Below are 15,593 nucleotides of genomic sequence, written 5' to 3' on the forward strand. Positions count from 1 at the left end.
ACAAGCAACTCTATAGTTATCTAAGCTAGAAGGAAAAGTTGATTTTAATTACATTGCGTATCAGTATGTATGCAAGTCATGAGAGAATATTCCTGAAACTTCAAGTAAAACGTACACAGGCCTGGTAATCTGCCAAGTTCATCTGAAGCATAAGAAATTCCTACATGCAATCTACATACATGCCACAGGATGACAACTGCTTGCTCACAAGCAGCAGAGCTGAAAAAAAATAAAGTTACTACTTAAATGTTGCAACGCATTGATAGAATTAGTACTGACTTCAGAAGTCAACAGAACTCATGTTATGATACACAGCTGTGCCAAGATTACACAGACAAGGGATTTCCTCAAAAACATGAGTATTTTTACATTATTTATTATTCATGTTATATTTGAAATTTGCTTCCACAGGCTGCAACCAGGCTATACATTCCATTTAAAACATTTAAGAAAAGTAAAAATAACAAGTCAGGTACTTAAAAAAATGTACCTAGGACAAAGCCAGGTAGCAAAACATGGTTTCTCCTTCTTCCTTCTCACATCATTAGAAATTTAGTCTAAGCTCCAGCACACCAAGTGGTTTTATCATTTTGTCTCCCTTCCCCAATCATTTTTTAGGTAGTGTCCATACATTCTAAGGATCTTAGAAGCCTAAATGACAGCTTCCAGGCTGTCAGATTGTATTTCTATTGAAAAGATGTCCAACCTTTTAGATTGTTGATCAAATGCAAATCTCACTGAAGTTAAATAATAGCTGAAGATAGACAGCAACGTAGATCAGGATTTCTGCATTTAGTAAGATGCCTAAATCTGTTCTTAGACTAACTTTAGACACTCCAGTTTGAGTCCAATGTATTTGATCAACTTGTGCTAGGAGCCTGGTGAAAGTTCATGTGAATCTCTCCATGGAGCCACTAAGTTTCCTAGTGTAAATATTTTCTTTGAATACCACCAGCAGTTTTAAAGAACCAGAGTCATCATTACGATCCATTTCAGACTGTATCTGCCTGCTGATGCATAAAACGCACTCTAGATCAGCAATCTTCTTTAATAAATTTATAGTAATACAGCAACAAGGAATGAAATACACTCTCAAAATTCAACAGCCAAACTCTCAAAAATGGCAGCAGCAAGGCCTCTGGATCAAAATTACTTTCCCTGGAGAATTAGACATAAACTAGAAAAACCACACCAGTTAGGGATAGGCACCTCTCTAGTACCATCATTCTCATTTTCAATTGCTTCCAAAAGCTAGGCTAAGAAAGAAGAAAATTCCTGTAACGCTAAAAAGCTGACTGAGCTTTGAAACCTATTTGATACCAATATCATTCCACCTATGTATTTGTACATTGCTTTATTTTGCATTACCTGAATGCCAAAAGGTCAGGCAGCTTGCTCTTGCACTGACAGCTGAAGGAAAGTACAGACACAATATGCAACCTCATTTTGTGAGCAGCTGTTTCCATTTTAATGGGTCAGTACAGCTAAATTAAGTTCTCAGAGAAATTTGTCACAGGTGATGTTAAAATATAATAAGATAAGAAAGATATGACATTTTGGAATTTTAAATAAGGGCTCTTGAACCGTAATAGAGAGTCTGGAACAATCCTGTTTGTTAACCTTTCCTTCCCTCTGTGTGGGAACTGTTGAGTGACGGCCTGAACCACTGATTGCTCACCTGGGGAAAGGACCAGGTCAGCCCAGGGAGCACCAGTGAAGGTAATTCACCTGTGAAACAGGAAGGGGGGGAGCCTGGCTGAACCTCTCTTACACCTCATGTAAGAGCTGACTGCCACTGGGGAAGAATCTCATTCTGGAGATCCCTCCCTGGTGAGGCTCTCCCCTGTGAACCTACAACATTCTGATATGGGGGAACAGTTTTCTTTCCTTCCATTATAGCACCTTTCTATTGCACTGGTCCTTCTGTCATCACACCCTTGTTACAATGCCTTTCTCGTTGCATTGGTCTGTCCAACTGCTATACCTGCCTTTATAAATTAAAGCCAATTGCTTTTGGCCACTTTGGATCTATGCATGTTGTTTCAGTTTACAAACAATGTTTACTTTCACATAGCATTAGGAATGTCCAGATCTTCATTCTTTTTCCCCTAACTCGTGTTGCCCTTTTCATCAGTATTTTGTTGGTAGAGATGAAAAAGGCTTATTTGATCATAGAAGATTGTACAACCCCACATTTTTAAAATGTTTGCAACTGCAACCCAGGACTTCCCAGTATCATAGTATTCAAGTTGTCTGCAGTAAAGATTTCCACTATTTACAGTGCTTAGATAAATCTTTAGGAAAAGGGTTTTTCCACAGTGAATCACAAACTGTATTTTGGGAAACATCATCTCAAGGACAGATATAACACAGTGAGAAAGTATGTGGGAAGATAGAAATCATTGATGTTTTCAGCTGCTGCAATACAGAGTACTTACAAAAATGTGGTAGAATCTGTCAAAGAGCCCCTACAGCCTCTTTTCTAGAAGAAAAGTGTTATTAATGCTATTTCTACCCATACTGAGTCAAGCAGTTACTTCAAACGTTTGACAGTTATTTCCAGGGGTCTGTTAGATCTGAGAAGCATCTCACACAGGGGAAGGCATTAAGAGCTATGATTACCTAAGAAAGGATTTTATCTACATTCCAGAAGCCACACTTAGCTTTTAATACAGCCAATGCTTAATCCATTAATTATTTCTTCCATCCAGAACAAGCAGAAATGTTTTTCTTGTACTCAGATTAGAAAGCCTTGATAAGATGCCCAAAGCTATTACTAATTACAGCCATTAGAAGAAAATTGTATGGTTAATGAGGAGTGTTCTTTTCTATCATCTGTCCACTTAGTTCCCTATCCCTGTATCACAATGGTTTCACTCTCCTTCCCCAGCTCCTTCTTTCCAGCGCTGAGAGAAGGGAGACAAGTAGGTGCTACCCTACAGCTTCATGCTATTTCTTCCACTCCTAGGAGCTGCACACAGTAACACACACAGGTTTGAAGGCCCTACTCCAGGTGCTCAAAGAGTCCTTTTTTAAGACCATCAGTAAGGAGTGACAGATCAAAGCAGGGTGACTCTGAGTATACCTCTTGCAGGAGTAATTAAATATATGCTGAACTCAACATAGTGTCAATTACTTTCAGTATTTCAGGTAATCCATTCTTCTTTCATAGTCAATTGACAAATCCTGAAGTGATGGCTGCAACAATAGCTGTCAGTTTAAAAATTCTTCTTATGTAAAACTCATCAAACTCCATCCTCCAAATTAAAAAACCTGTCACACTTTTTGTACGTCTCCTCACTTGCTCAGACAAGCACAGAATTAAAATCTCATTAGCACCTATTTTCTTGAGCAACTCCGAAACACAAATTCATTTTTATTTTTAAACAAGGTGTAGATCTTACATTCAATGCAAAAATAATTTACTTAAATTCTTTGTATGTTTTCAGATTTTTTTTTATCCAGTTCTTCAGATCTCCTATGGGCACTTTCTACACCTTTTATTTCTTTTAATTGAAATGCTCTTTGGTAACCAGACTCAATTACAACTTTACTTGACAGGTCTATAGAGGCAATACCACTACAGGCCAGGAGCCATTATATCAGGTGCTTTAAGTCCTTTAAAGTTCAGCAGGTGCTAAGAGGCATAAGAAACAAAAGATATAAGCCACAGGAGCACTCAAAAGAAAAGAACAAATCCTATGGAACTCATCAGAAAATATCAGCTGTCAGACCTTCAGTAGCTATCAAAAAGCCATGGTTTTGAAGAAAGCAATACAATAACAAACATCTAGTCCACAACAGCAAAAGGCAACATGGGTGAAAGAAATATGTTCAGTTGCAGGTTCTTATCCAGCAATCAGTTTTGGATAATTCCATCTTTGTATAAGAAAAACAGACATTATTACTGATAGCCCCATCAGAGATGATTAACACAGTCCACAGAAGTCCTTAAGTGCTGCTCACATTTCATGAGGAATTGAGATGATCCGAGCAATGGAAGGAAACAGGTAAGTGACATCATCAATATGACAGAAATTATACAAATACATTTTGGTGAAAGCAAGGTAATATTGCATTGTACAGAAAAAAAATGAGACTTTGGCAAAAGAGTACGTAACAAATCAGAAAAGGTTGTACAGAGTTTAAGTTACAGTGCTTTCCTGTTCAAGAGTATACTTGTATGTGCTTGAACAGTGACAAGACCAAGGTGTAAAGCTCTGGGGGAAGGTGGAAATCATGTACAGAAGTCAGCGGTGATGCCCAGGTACAGAAACTGAGCAAAAAGCCCAACAGCACCCAGCAGCTCTGTGCACAGGTACTTTGCTATTTCTAACGGATGTCAGAAGGATGAGTTATCAATTGAACTGCTTAAGCTACCCATGTGTGTTCTGCATAATTTCCTGTTCTTTTTATGCATATAAAAACTACTGTATTCTCTTAGCTCTGCAATTTCTGGAAGGAAACGTTCTTCACTGCTTTATCAAACTACATTCACAGCTTTTTACATACAACTTCATCCTTCCATCCTGCAGCCAGGATTGGTCTGGTCCTTCTTCTGATAAGGAGATGAGTGCAGAAAGTTGAACTATTAGCTCTAGCAGTGGCAGACTACACTCGGATAAATGGCTGCAAAATAAATTCTGAAAAAAGCAGCAGTCTTTGTTCTTGGTCAAGCCAAAAAAACTAGAAGGGCACAGAAAGGACACACCAGATAGATAACTGTTGCTCAGCTGAAATGAACTGCCAAAAGAAAACAGTAATCTTGTTTCTGTCTTGCATCAGGTTACCTGGTAATGTATTTCTTTTCCTTCCCTCACACTTAAGTTCTACTGCAGGAAATCTACACAGTACACAAATGACTGGTTTGCACATTCAATGCTATTCACCTTCTATCAATCTGAGGCTAATTTAATCCAAACTGATGATCATCCATACCTCTATGTTCCCCTCTCTCTCACCTCTATCTCTAGGCTCTTGGCTCACAGCTGTAAACTATTTCCCCTCCCTAACTCTAACCACATATCTGGGACTCATGGGACTTCACCCATGTATATTGAATGATCACATTCAATATACAACTGGTTGGCAAATTCAGCAAAACCAGAACATTTTCCTCTTAGATTGTCTCAAAATATCTTAGGTACTGCAAATATCTGAGCAAAGGAAGCAGAGGAGCCATAGAACAAAGAGTTGGGGAAAAACCAAGTCTTTTCATTTCAATGATGGTAGGCTCTTTTTCATAGAATAAAATAACTGAAGTAGCAGCAGCATTACTTGTCATGAGACTCACTTCATGTCAGTCTCCAGCACAACTCACTGTGGTAACAGCCTGTTCTGCAAGGTTTGTATATTCCACTGATGAACTTGAGTTGCTGCTTTGTCTCAGCTACACAAGCAGCCATCAAACTCAAAAACCTACTTTAAGCTTGATGATTCGCTATCGTGAAACATTTCAGACTTAGCAGGCTCTTTACATTTTCTGGGTAAAGACTTACTACTGTAAATGTCCTCTATCATATCAATGAGCTATGGAACAATCTAAAGGCTTCCAGCAGAGGGATCTCAGTTTTTATTTCTTTACAAGAAAAAGAAAGAATGACTGTAAAAAAACTAATCTTTTCGTTACCTGAAATCCAGACTTAGTAGACGTTGGACTTATTATTATTCCAGTTTGATCCATTACCAAATAAAACCAACATATACACAGCAATATCAAATCCAAAGATATGGAATGAATAGGTGTGTGTGAAAACAGGCGTATTTACGTCCCACTGAGTGGTTAAAATAGCTATGAATGCTCATTCAATACTTCCATTTCACATCAAATAAAGGGAGTACAGAGGGTCTAATCTGACCTTAACTTTTAAGGACATTTTGTCAACATTTGTACAATCATGTTACTGTCCTGCTCTCACATATTACAATAAAAGCTAGAAATATGTCAAATAATGGGATCTTTAATTACTCAGTGCCTTTGGGCAGCAATTACAATTGAAGAGACTGCAAAATAAGTCTGCTTGACTTCCAGTTATTTCAATACTTGAAAGAAACAAGAAGAGGGCAGGTTTTGGAGCAAGTGATACTCATTCAGTTCCTAACAGATGATGTAACTCGTGCACACGGTCTTTTATAGGCTTTCTATGGTCCTTAATGGACTGTTTCATGTGTGTCATGAAATTCAACACAATTTAATGAATTTTGAGTAATGAAAAAAAGATTTACTCTGTAATTAGTTTATAAATCGAGTACAGTAGAAAACTATTTCTTCCTCCCTACAATTCTATAAGAAAGGTTCCTTCTACCAATAACAACTTTTGGATTCTACATAACTGTACTTGAAATGGAAAAAAAAGCAAGGCAACTGCTTTAAAGGCAAAGATAGTCCTATGCCTTCACGTGTGTACAGAATCATAGAATTACCAATGCTGGGAAAGACATCTAAGATCATTCAGTCGAACTGTCCTCCTGTCACCAATATTTCCCACTAACCCTGTCCCTCATTACAACATCTAAATGTTTCCTGAATACCTCCTGGGACAGCAACTCCAGCACCTGACCACTCTCTTAGAGAATTATTTCCTAACATCCAACCTAAATGTCCCCCCCAGTGCAATTTGAGGCCATTCCCTCTAGTCCTGTTGCTAGTTACACATATGACTTGTAATAACAGAACATGCATTTCTGTACTATACAAGCACCCATAATTTTTCCCCCTTGCACCAAAAAGGATGTCTTATATTTCAGTTGCACAAGCATAACTGCTAGAACACGCTACTGATCTTCCCTTACTGATAAATATCAGAAATCCCACACAGTTCCCTTCTATCTCCACAGAAAGAGAGTTAGGTTTCTAGAAGATGAGGAGAATGTACTCTTACTACAGTTATATTTAACATAGGATGCTTTACATAAAGATGTAGATATCACACAATAATCTAACCTCATTCATTTGTGCACAAACTTACCTCTAAATATATTGATGGTGGGTTGTGTTCTCCTCCAAACTTGTCTAACAGCGCTTCTATATGTTCTTGTGTTAATTTAATCATCTGTTTGATATTCCACACCTAAAATAGAAAATTAAATATTTTAACTTAATTAAATCCTAGACAGTCTACAGAATCAGCCCTAAACCAAAACAATCTATATTTCCTAGATATTTAATAACAGAAGCCCATAAAAAATTAGGATATCAGGTAGAACGTACAATGCTATTCGGATCATCCACTGTCAGTAGCATACAGCTTGCTTCCCTGATACAATAAATTTGGCTTTAAAATTCACAAACCATTGAACAAAAAACTTCTGATGTTCTATTTTTTTATGTTTATCAAAACTATATTAAGTACTTTTCTTGCAAGGCTCTGTAGTACGATAGAAGTTGGGTTACAAAGTTTAGTGGAGTTCTGTTAAGTCATAAGCGATCCACGTCAACAGCATTCACATAATCCAGACCTAGTGTTTAATTTCTTGATCATAAGCACTTTCTATAACGTGAATTGTACATTCCTCCACCTTGCAAGTTGTTTTTTCTTTTTAAATGAACTTGGATGTGATTTGAAAGAGACAGTTACCTGCTCAGAGAGACATGGAATTGCAATATGAAATAACTCAGGTCATTACATATTTTTCAGTGTCTTCAGGACTTGGAGACTAGTAGAGGGAAATAACACTACAAATTCTAATCCTAACACCTATAAGGGCACCAATGCACTATTCAAATTAGGTTAAAAAAAAAAAAAATAGCATTACACATATTTAAGCAGCTATTTTAGGCCAAACAAATTCAGAAATTTACTGGGGGGAAGAGGGAGAAAAAGAGAAGAATTACTTCCTCACAGCTACTGCTGGTCAGAAAATTCATTAAAAAGAAAAAACAAAAATAAAATATTGTAAGAATTAATTATTATAGACCAAAATAAAAAATATAAATAAAAATATAGTGCTTCTTCCAAGGGAATTTTAAGGATTCCTATATATCTTTTAGTTTAACTCATACCTATTTCATGAATTATAATATATACATACTCAAGACTGGGTCTGGACATACAAATGATGACAACTTACCTCTTCAAAAAGAAGATGCAAGTACGTACCAATAACAGGGACCAACTCAAGTTGGATCGATACAAGTTTTACTAGGTAAAACTTGAGATGTTCACTCAAAATGCAGAGCTCATACGCTACCTGGGTAATCAAGGTGATGCTCAACAACACCAACTGCCTGCCAACAACGCGAGGTCTCACTACCTTGCTGGCTGATGCCCAGCAAGCCTTTAGCAGCAGCCACTCCCCAAGGCTTTACAGCCTACAGCATGTGGTATGGAATAACTCCTGGCCTAATTTAGGAACAGCTGAACATCAAACAAAGAGTGCGATACTCAAATACTCTGTAGGTAGATTCTCTTAAAGCAACTGTCGAAGTCAGCTTCCTTAGTCAACTTAGAATCAACGTATCATGTTGAAGCTAGGATAGCTAAGCAGCAGCAAACAGCAGAATTTCTGCAGTTTGCTGATGTTTTTTTTTTAAAGATAGCAAGAGGTGGGCACATGCTTGGTGAAGAGAACGAGCTAGCATTAGTTCCCCATGTCAACTAATGTGTTCAGTATAAGAGTTTTTGATGTTTGGTTACTGCATAAACATTAACATGCCATTAACCTCATGGTGTATACAGAAAATTTATGTCAAACTAAGAAAGAATATCTCAGAATAAAGGTTTCATTGCTATTTTATGCAACTTTTCTTATTCACTCTGGCAACTCTACCCACAGAAGTCACCCTCAACATTTATTATATCTTAATATCAGTAACTTACTACACTTAATGTCTGGTAACGACAGGGAGAAAAAATGCTTCACCTGCCAGATGAGTTTTCAAATACTTTTTTTGAAGACTGAAAATCAACTTCTTGGCTCATAGGTTATTTTCTACTTTGTGTGAAATGATCAGAATGTTCCCTCACACAGAGAAGCTACTGAATACAAAAATAATTGTAACAAAGCCACAATAAAATGCACATAGGAAGTGTGCTACTGAAGAGAACTCAGCAAGAAAGTCCAACAGCCTCAAACAGAGGGCAGAAATTTTCCTGTTAAATTATTACCAGGACAAGAGCAAAAAATTAATGACTACCAATTTTTTTTTTTTATTTTTTTATTTTATGCCAGCTACTGGACTGCACCATCTGAAGAAGCTGAAGTTCAAGTCATATATTGCTCAGAGTGGCTGGAAATGGTGCCCTGAATTACCTACTGTATTACCTTCTGAGCACTGAAGTAAGAGCCTTTCACAAATGAATCTTGCAGGGGAACAGCATGGATTTCTATTATCTTAGAAAGGCAACTCATAGTTAGGAGTACACTGAAATTTATCAAAGTCAGCCATGGCACTGAATCATTACTCGTTGCTCACAGAAATGGAAAACCTATCTTAAGTGCCTTATACATCAACAGCCTTTTGACAAGCTGAAAAGCTCTCACAAGTCTTGTACTGACCAGCATGCACTACCCGTAACCAGGCATGCATAAGAGCATGGGACACAGCAAACTTCCAAGCTTCACAATTTCCCTGCACATGATAACTAGTACTACTTACATAAAGCTACCTTCTGGCATTCTGTATCAGTGAATATATTTATATACTGTTATTTGTGTCCAGAGCATCCCTCATCTGGGTTAATTGAATGAACTTAAACCCTTCTCTGGCGGGAGTTCAGACCTGCTGCCTGGTGCAAGTTACCTGCTGTGACACCAAGATGTCTGCTTCTGCACACAGCACCCCTAACTTCCTCCTCTCAGGAATTAAGCCATTAAGGGCTGCACTTGCACAGCCAGCACTCTCCTTTCCTCCTCATAAACTTGCTTGCTCAGATATCCTGCCCGAACTCAGTCTGCATCATGCACAGTCAGAGACAAGAGACTTTCACATACCATGCCCCCAGCATACGTATCACACAGATGTGAGTTCTACCATGAGCAAGAGAAAAATAACATCTACTCTTTCTCAATGGCCAGCAGATCTGTGCAGTTTTCTTCTAGTTCTAGAGAAGGCATGCATAAAATGCAGATAAAGGGATTACTGTAAAAAAAATTACTGCCAAGTATCTTGCAGAAATACAAAACCTGTTGCCAGCCTAAGAGAGGTGCTAGAAACACTGATGTATCCTGAAGCTGATCTGCAATGCACACAATATTGTCCATGTACAAGTCCAGCCACAATCCACGGGAAGCAGCATGGTTTGTTTTTTTTTTGTTTTTTTTTTTTCCTGAGACACTGTTTCATTACAGCTCCACAAAAAAGTAATGAATCCTTTACATCTAGGATAACCTGATCTTTTTATTTTTTATTTTTTATTTTTTAAAGTCTCTGTCTTCTTTGGTAGCATTAGGTTAAGGTTATTCTCTGTCACGAGATGAGATTTGATTCTCCTTTTAGTGCTGCTGACAGAAAGAAGCTGACAGAGGCTGACAGGGATACAGACAGATAGAAGACTGGAGATATTCCAGACACTCTGGAATACATCAGCTTGTATCTGCCCATTGTGGATAACCGTGCATTAATTTCACAAATAAGCACTCTCTTGCAATGTAATGAAAAGATGACAACCTATTTCAAGCCAGAGGCAAGTCAGATACATAGGAGCCCAAATCCATTCTATTCAGCAAACACGACAGCTCTGCAACGTGAAAGACTATAAGCCATAAAGTTATTTTTGCATTCTTCGCTGCTTGTCAAAATATGCACTGCTCGAGAAAGCATAAAGTGAAACGTCTTCTCTATCTTTTGCATCTGATATCAGAACTCAAATCTTGCAGCACATCCCAACTGTAACCTCCACATTCACATTTGGTAGAAGACACCTGGAAGTTTGAATATATTCCATAAACAACAACAAAAAAGTAATTCTTTGCACAGAAACGGTATGTCCTGCATTTGGATTATCACAATTAGCAATGATGGATGGTACTTTAATGGGACAAAGCAGCTACTGAAGAATTTGATTTCAAAATGGCTTTACAATGAGGACAGAATTCATTAACACCTCTCCAGTACTGTTCTAATCAGTCCCTCCAGGCTTCTTTCTCACAGAACCCATGCAATTGTTTAGCCTTCTGGGCTAGTGCCCACTTGTCAGAAACTGCTTTTAGAAAGCTGTCATGTCTGAAGTCATTCTTAGATGGACTTCACTAGCTTGAAAATGAAGGATTGGAGTTAAGGCAGGTGAGGGGACACAGCAATGGGACTAACTCAGAACCCCACCTTAGGGTGCGCACAACAAGAGAACTTGCATTTCCCCAGATAATGAAAAACCACTGCTGCCCCTTTCTCACATTCTGGTACCTTCTCCTGAGATCTGTTCTCCACTCAACAACCCAGAGCAGTGCTAGCACTCTCCCTTCCTCTTACAAAGCCCACTTTCCCTGTTCTGCACTCATACACCGGAATGTAGTGTGCACATAGAGTGAGCAAGATAGTCTTCCCTCCGGTTCTAGCTTGTCTCCATCTCTCAAGAGAAGCTTCTCTTAACTCACACACTCTGCTCAGTTTTGCATTTTTCTTGCTCTGACAGCTCCTTATGCTTATCATATTTTCTGTGGTGTAGCAAAAAAAAATAAAGAAAAAAAAATCTAAAACAAGCATGATGAAAAACATGAGCAGAGGAAAAATTTCATTGAATCAAAAACCAGCTTGCAATGAGATTCACACAGGATTTTATAGAAGCAACAAATGCTAACACAGAGACTGCCTTTTCTAGTTTATCTTGCCGAATTCAGTACTCACATTTGCAAATCATTTCACTGCGACTCCTATAAAATGTCTGAGAAACCAACTTTGACAGTGTATTTTTATTGTCAGTTAGCTAGATAGTTCAGAATGAGTCTGTGGAAATTTACACTCACAGGAGAGTAAACAAGTTACAGACATTAGTATCTACAGGTATTACTGTAGCCAAGAGAAAAGGTCTCTTTTCCCACAAAAGTGGAAAAATATCCAACTGTGTTTATGGCAGCATTATGTCTGTAAACAAAATCCCCAACAACTCCCTCCCTGCTCCAAAAAAAACCCTAGAAAACATCTGACCACATTAATGCTCGTGTATCAGTCTCACCATTAACGAGGAGTTAACAGAAGAAACAATCAACATTAGAACTGCTGAGTAACTGTTCCACCTTGTAACACTGTAACGCAACGGTAAGCACAGCAACATAGTAGTAAAGTCCTAGGCTGTAGCAGGTGAGGATATGCTCAAACAGGGCAGCAGTGGACGCAGAAGTTAAGGAAATAATCTGCTTACCCTTAGAACACCTGAGGTACACAGAGATCTCCAGCAAGATCCCCTTGCCTCCACTGCCAACCCTTACCTGAGGTCTGTGAAGGGATGGATCCTGGCTCCAGCCCTTCAGGTCACTCAGGTGCACTGCATGTAGCTGAGCTCCAAGGGTTGGCCCTGACTTCCCACCAGGTGCTCAATCACTGCTTCAGGCCGTGACTCAGCATTTCCACTACACCCCTGTAAGACAAGCACACTCACTAAAGACTTTCTTTCCTTACCAGGAGACTTTTATCACATCAAATCCTGGTATAATAAACGTTTAGTTTTTACTTAATATTCTGACATCTCTCATTTATTTGCAATCCAGGCAATCCATGTCTTTTCCTTAGTTTAATTCTAAAGGCAAATAGCACTGCTCACCACTGAGCTCTTCTTTCGAAGCAGAATAAGCAGCCTTTCAATCTGTCAGGCCCCTCCCTTTCAGGTTGCCTCCTCTTAAAACAAAAGAAATTCATACTTCAAACGTTCCTAGTCGCCTGAACCATCTCAGTACGCTAAATGAGGAAAGAAACTCTCTTCTGCATGAAGGTAAGTTTTCTGCCACTCTAGTGTGCTGAAATAGCTTGGCAGAGGACCTTGTGACTGCTACAGCTGCTGCAGTCACCTTTTCTCTCTCTGCACCCACAGGTCAGTGGATGGAGGCTAGCAGGAAGCAGCAGCCTTCCTGTTCAGCTCCAGCTCGCAGTCAGTCCCCTGCTTCTGCATCACCGTCTTTGCTGCTCGCTGCTAAGTAGTGTTTGCCTCCAAGCACCGCAAAAAGAAAGTCAACATGTTTTCTACCACAGCAGAACACAGGAGTGTGAAAAATAAGAGGTGTTCGTAGCCGACATTTAAATTGTTAACCGTCAATTTTGGGTGTCTTTCATCAAACTTAATCTCTTATTCCACATTCCTCCAGACCTCGGTGCTGCAATTACTATTAGTTGTATTCATTCCCCTTGGTATTACGGTGGTAGTCATGAGGATCACACAGATGGAATTCTAACACAATTCACTGTATTTACATTTATGAATTTTAAAACTTCTCCCAAGACTGTCAAAGGCTAAAAATTAAAAAGGGGGCATGGGGAACTTTTTATACATATCTACTAATTATACATATCTACTAATGGCTCTGGGCAGCCTGGTCTGCTGGTTGGCAACCCTGCTCGTAGCAGGGGGGGTTGAAACTAAATGATCATTGTGGTCCTTTTCAACCCAGGCCATTCTACGATTCTAATTTGAACTTTTATGATTCTAATTTAGGAATGCAATTTTGTCCTAGAAAGGTAACTACCACAGACTCGCAACAAACGAGAATCCCATACAGAGGTGAACTTGAACTACTGTGCATCCACCAGACTATTGCTCCACATATGTTAGCACTGAAGACAAGTCATATTTGTGATGGAAAGCCAGCAGCTAACAACTAGCTAATTACAATAATTGGATCTAAGAAGCAAATGCTAGCCAAGCAGGCCTCTTACACAGGCTGGGTCACATTAATTAAACTGACAAAACATAGTCTCTCCTGGACTACAGAACCCAGTCTGCTCTCTCCTTGCCAGAGCACACAATTCATTAGACTGCCTAGAAAAGATAAACAGCACCTATTCAAAAGCTCATGTTATCAATCCACAAAAATCATCTGCTATACTCTTTACAATATTCAACCATTAAACTGTTATGACATGGTGCACATGCTTTCTACTAGCTGGGTAGAGAATGTAAGACAGTTGAAACTGTCAGTTGAAACTAGAGTATAAAGAGTGGCTATGATCCAATAAAGGAGCTGAGGCATTGTGTTCTTATCTTAAACAGATATCAAAATTACAAAACAAAACAAAAACAACACAAAACAGGTATAAGTAATTTGCCCATAGTTTTGGAAAACAGTCACAAATAGAAACTGCCATAGAAACCACGTTTTCCTGGATGGCATTTAATGTTCAGCTCAGCAGCTCAGATTGCCTACTAACTCCAACAGCACCATGAAAAATGAAATAACTTCCAAGGTAGGACTGGCTCCGTGCCATGCACTGTACAAAGAGTTTGGAAGGTTTTAAAAACAAATAAATAAGATAGAAGACACGTGGTGATGGAATAGTGGTAAAGAAAGGTCTGCTTCAGAAAATTGGAGAAAATGCAGAAAGATTTTCATTTCATTCAGTCAGACTTAAGCTGATTAAACTAAAGAACTACTGATCACATAAAACTGCTGCAAGATCTATAACCTGTGACTGCTCAATCTAGAGACGGAGACGAGTTATATCAATTTCTAACTAGCCACAAAAGCTTAAGCTCAGTCACAATCATTTATTATCACTAACAAATAGTATTCTAGTCAAATTATGAGAATACTGAGAGAAATCATTTCTGAAAACTACTTCAGATGATGCTAAAGACCCCAATTGAAATCCACATTACATAAAATTGTAGAGAAGGTTTGGCCTAATAAGACTTAATGAGTAAATTTACAATACCGGTTCAAAGGCTGAGGCCACAAGCACACAGATCTTCCAGATACCTACCTACATACTACCAACTTCTTCAAGTCATAGTCATGTTTTATTTCACGTTGATTTTACAGTGCTTTTCAAGCATTATTAGTAAGTAACTTGTGCCAGAGAGGGAAGGAAACTAGGCCTTCTACATCTACCCTCAAAAACCATCCTGTTATCCAAAATAAAGTGGATATGAAATGCCGATCGGACACAACGTAACTGCATTTGAGAAGTATTTCCAACTTTGCAGCAGGTTTACCAACAACTTTACTACTGGCTATGCTGTCTGAGAGGCCTCACTACACAACAGTGAGGGTATTACTGCTGACGTCCCCCTTCTTTCAGTAAGAAAAAACCATCTTAGCAACCTCGTTATGCAGCAGAGTTTTAATCAGTAAGTACATACTGTTCACTAACAAACTTGCCTCCGAGGTGCAAGATTTTAAAGAAAGCTGGTAACTCTCACGTAGAAATTCCATCTCCCTTTCATAGTAGATGTCGTGCAAGTATAGCAGGACAGTATCTCTCTTGATATGAAACTTAGGATAACAAACACTTCCTTCAGTGCCCAAAGACACTCGTATGATCTCAACTACAGTCCCAATAGTGCGGATAATTCACTGTCACCAAGCACTACACCTGCACGGTACAAGAAGCTCCATGTTGAAGAGAGCTGGTTCTGTATTCTGAGCCTTCCTGTTGGTAGGGGTTGGAATTCCTAAGGCAGGCTGACAGCTGGCAGTGCTGCTCCTTGACAGCTCCTGCCTGCACG

At 38.8% G+C, this 15,593-nt stretch overlaps 1 protein-coding gene across 5 annotated transcripts in view; it reads right to left on the reverse strand.

Moving 5' to 3' along the window:
* The window catches only part of BRAF (B-Raf proto-oncogene, serine/threonine kinase), an 83,725-nt gene that overhangs the window by 60,642 nt on the left and 7,490 nt on the right, over nt 1-15,593 (reverse strand). For 2 of the 5 annotated variants that reach the window (XM_048954354.1, XM_048954375.1), the window contains exon 2: nt 6,969-7,070. In XM_048954354.1, the coding sequence (XP_048810311.1) occupies nt 6,969-7,070 (102 nt within the window). Of the gene's footprint in view, nt 1-6,968; nt 7,071-12,113; nt 12,269-12,299; nt 12,458-15,593 lie in introns of those variants that run through there. The other 3 variants (XM_048954393.1, XM_048954384.1, XM_048954364.1) reach the window with 3 other exon arrangements.

This window comes from Lagopus muta, chromosome 1 (genome assembly GCF_023343835.1).
Source record: "Lagopus muta isolate bLagMut1 chromosome 1, bLagMut1 primary, whole genome shotgun sequence".
Lineage (NCBI taxonomy): Eukaryota > Metazoa > Chordata > Aves > Galliformes > Phasianidae > Lagopus > Lagopus muta.